The sequence below is a fragment of the Mandrillus leucophaeus genome, unplaced genomic scaffold (assembly GCF_000951045.1).
Source record: "Mandrillus leucophaeus isolate KB7577 unplaced genomic scaffold, Mleu.le_1.0 Scaffold416, whole genome shotgun sequence".
Taxonomy (NCBI): domain Eukaryota; kingdom Metazoa; phylum Chordata; class Mammalia; order Primates; family Cercopithecidae; genus Mandrillus; species Mandrillus leucophaeus.
The window spans coordinates 1,301,351-1,303,127 of record NW_012104432.1 but is presented as its reverse complement, the minus strand read 5'-3'; the positions used below and the strand labels follow the sequence as shown (position 1 = coordinate 1,303,127).

At 50.1% G+C, this 1,777-nt stretch overlaps 1 protein-coding gene across 1 annotated transcript in view; it reads right to left on the bottom strand.

Moving 5' to 3' along the window:
- ALLC (allantoicase) overlaps window positions 1–1,777 on the bottom strand; it is a 56,508-nt gene that overhangs the window by 35,962 nt on the left and 18,769 nt on the right. Inside the window, exon 2 of the mRNA XM_011992685.1 lies at window positions 402–496. Within this exon, the coding sequence (XP_011848075.1) occupies window positions 402–491 (90 nt within the window). The 5' untranslated portion in view covers window positions 492–496. The remainder of the gene's footprint in view (window positions 1–401; window positions 497–1,777) is intronic.

The window sequence follows — 1,777 nt, the reverse complement described above, 5'->3', positions numbered from 1 at the left end:
CCAGAGGACCTCCGATCTAACTCGAGCCAGAGGACCTCCGATCTGACTCGAGCCAGAGGACCTCCGATCTAACTCGAGCCAGAGGACATCCGATCTAATTCGATCTAGAGGACCTCCAATCCAGCTAGAGCTAGAGGACTGTCAGCCTATCCAGAGCAGAGGACCACAGTCTGTCCTCTAGTGAAACATACAAAACCTAAGGCAGTGTTGTCCTTGCTGAGAATTGTCACCAATTTAAGATACATTCTTTGGAAGTCTTTCTCACTAACGGGTTTCCTTGGGCAGGCCAACCCTTCAGACTGATTCTTGTTGATTCTTGCATGAGGTTCTCTGCACTGTTCAGTTGTGCCCTTAGCACAGATGCCTTAAACCCTTGTTCTGGCCATGAGAGACCCACTTACTTTTCCTCCTACGGACTCAGATGCCATGTCCGTCAGCTGGGTGAAGTCCAGAAACCGGGTCAGTCTTCCCTCCTTCGGAGCATCAGCCATGCTTCCTGGAAAGGAGAGGGCAGCTCGGTCAACCTCGGGGCTGTGGGAGTGAGTGAGGCCCTGTCTAGGCTCCTGACGCTAAGGTTTGAGACATTCAAAAGTCAGGCAGTGACAGAACTGGACGTACTGTCAACTGGACCTGACAGGTGCCCTCTGCACAATGAGGTTGAGCTAAAAAGGGACTTTGCATAAACACACTGAAACGGGGAAGGAATTAGAGCATGGTTTCCTTCTAAAGCATTTAAAAATAAAATATCACTAACTATACAAACCCTATCGCCACAAAATGCAAAGTTTTCTTTTATTGTTTAAAAGGGAGAGATCATTTAATTTTGAAAAGAATAACTTGCTTTTAATAGTCTTTGAAGCCATTCAAAACACACGTATTGAGACCCTGGGTGGCAGGCCCTGGCGAGACGTGGAAAACAGCAGAGCCCACCTGCCCACAAGAGCACCCCCACGCGGGAACAGATGTCCACCGACACGCAGGCCAGGCCACGCTCTGGAGCCAGCAGAGACTGAGCCACAGAGACGGGGCCAGTGAGGGAGATTCGGGGCCATGTGGCCATGGCGGATCCCAACATGGGACTTAGCCCAACTCCCCAGCACCCTCGTGTTGAGGTTGAGAAAGCAGAGATTTGGAGAAATGGAAAGAGACCGTAAGGGAGGCGGGGAGAGTCTGGCCTGACCCCAGGGCCTCCCCACCCCTAAGCCAAGAGGTGGTCTTTGTTCCTAGCCCTTTGTTCTACCCCTCAGGGTGAAAGACAAAAACTACACAAAAACACCTCACTAAGAATTATACTCATTCACAAAAGAAAGAATACAAACAGTCCACGGACGTGAGAAGTCAGCTCTTCCTTGAAATTACAGGAATATAATTAATTCTAAAATACCATTATGCCTATGAAACGGACACTTTTTTAAAGCAAACAGGCACTTCCATAGTCTGTGGTGAGGAGCACGAATGGGAACAGCCCCTCCAGGGTGATTTGGTCACACTTGCGGGTGGAAGGTGCTCCTGACATCCTGATTCGCTGGTTCTTCCCCGAGTCTTGGTGCCGAAGCCCCTGGGCTCACTGGAGTCTCCTCCTCCTGTGCCCTCATCCACTGGTGATGTCAACCAGAGTCATGGCTCCTAAGATCATCCACACACCAATTATCCCCAAACGCAGAGCGCCTTCCCGACATGAATTTTCATCTGCCAACTCAAAACATCTCCCCTTGGATGTTGAATCAAATCTCAAAGCCGACAGGTCCAAGCCTCAGCTCTGGCTCTCCCTCAGCCT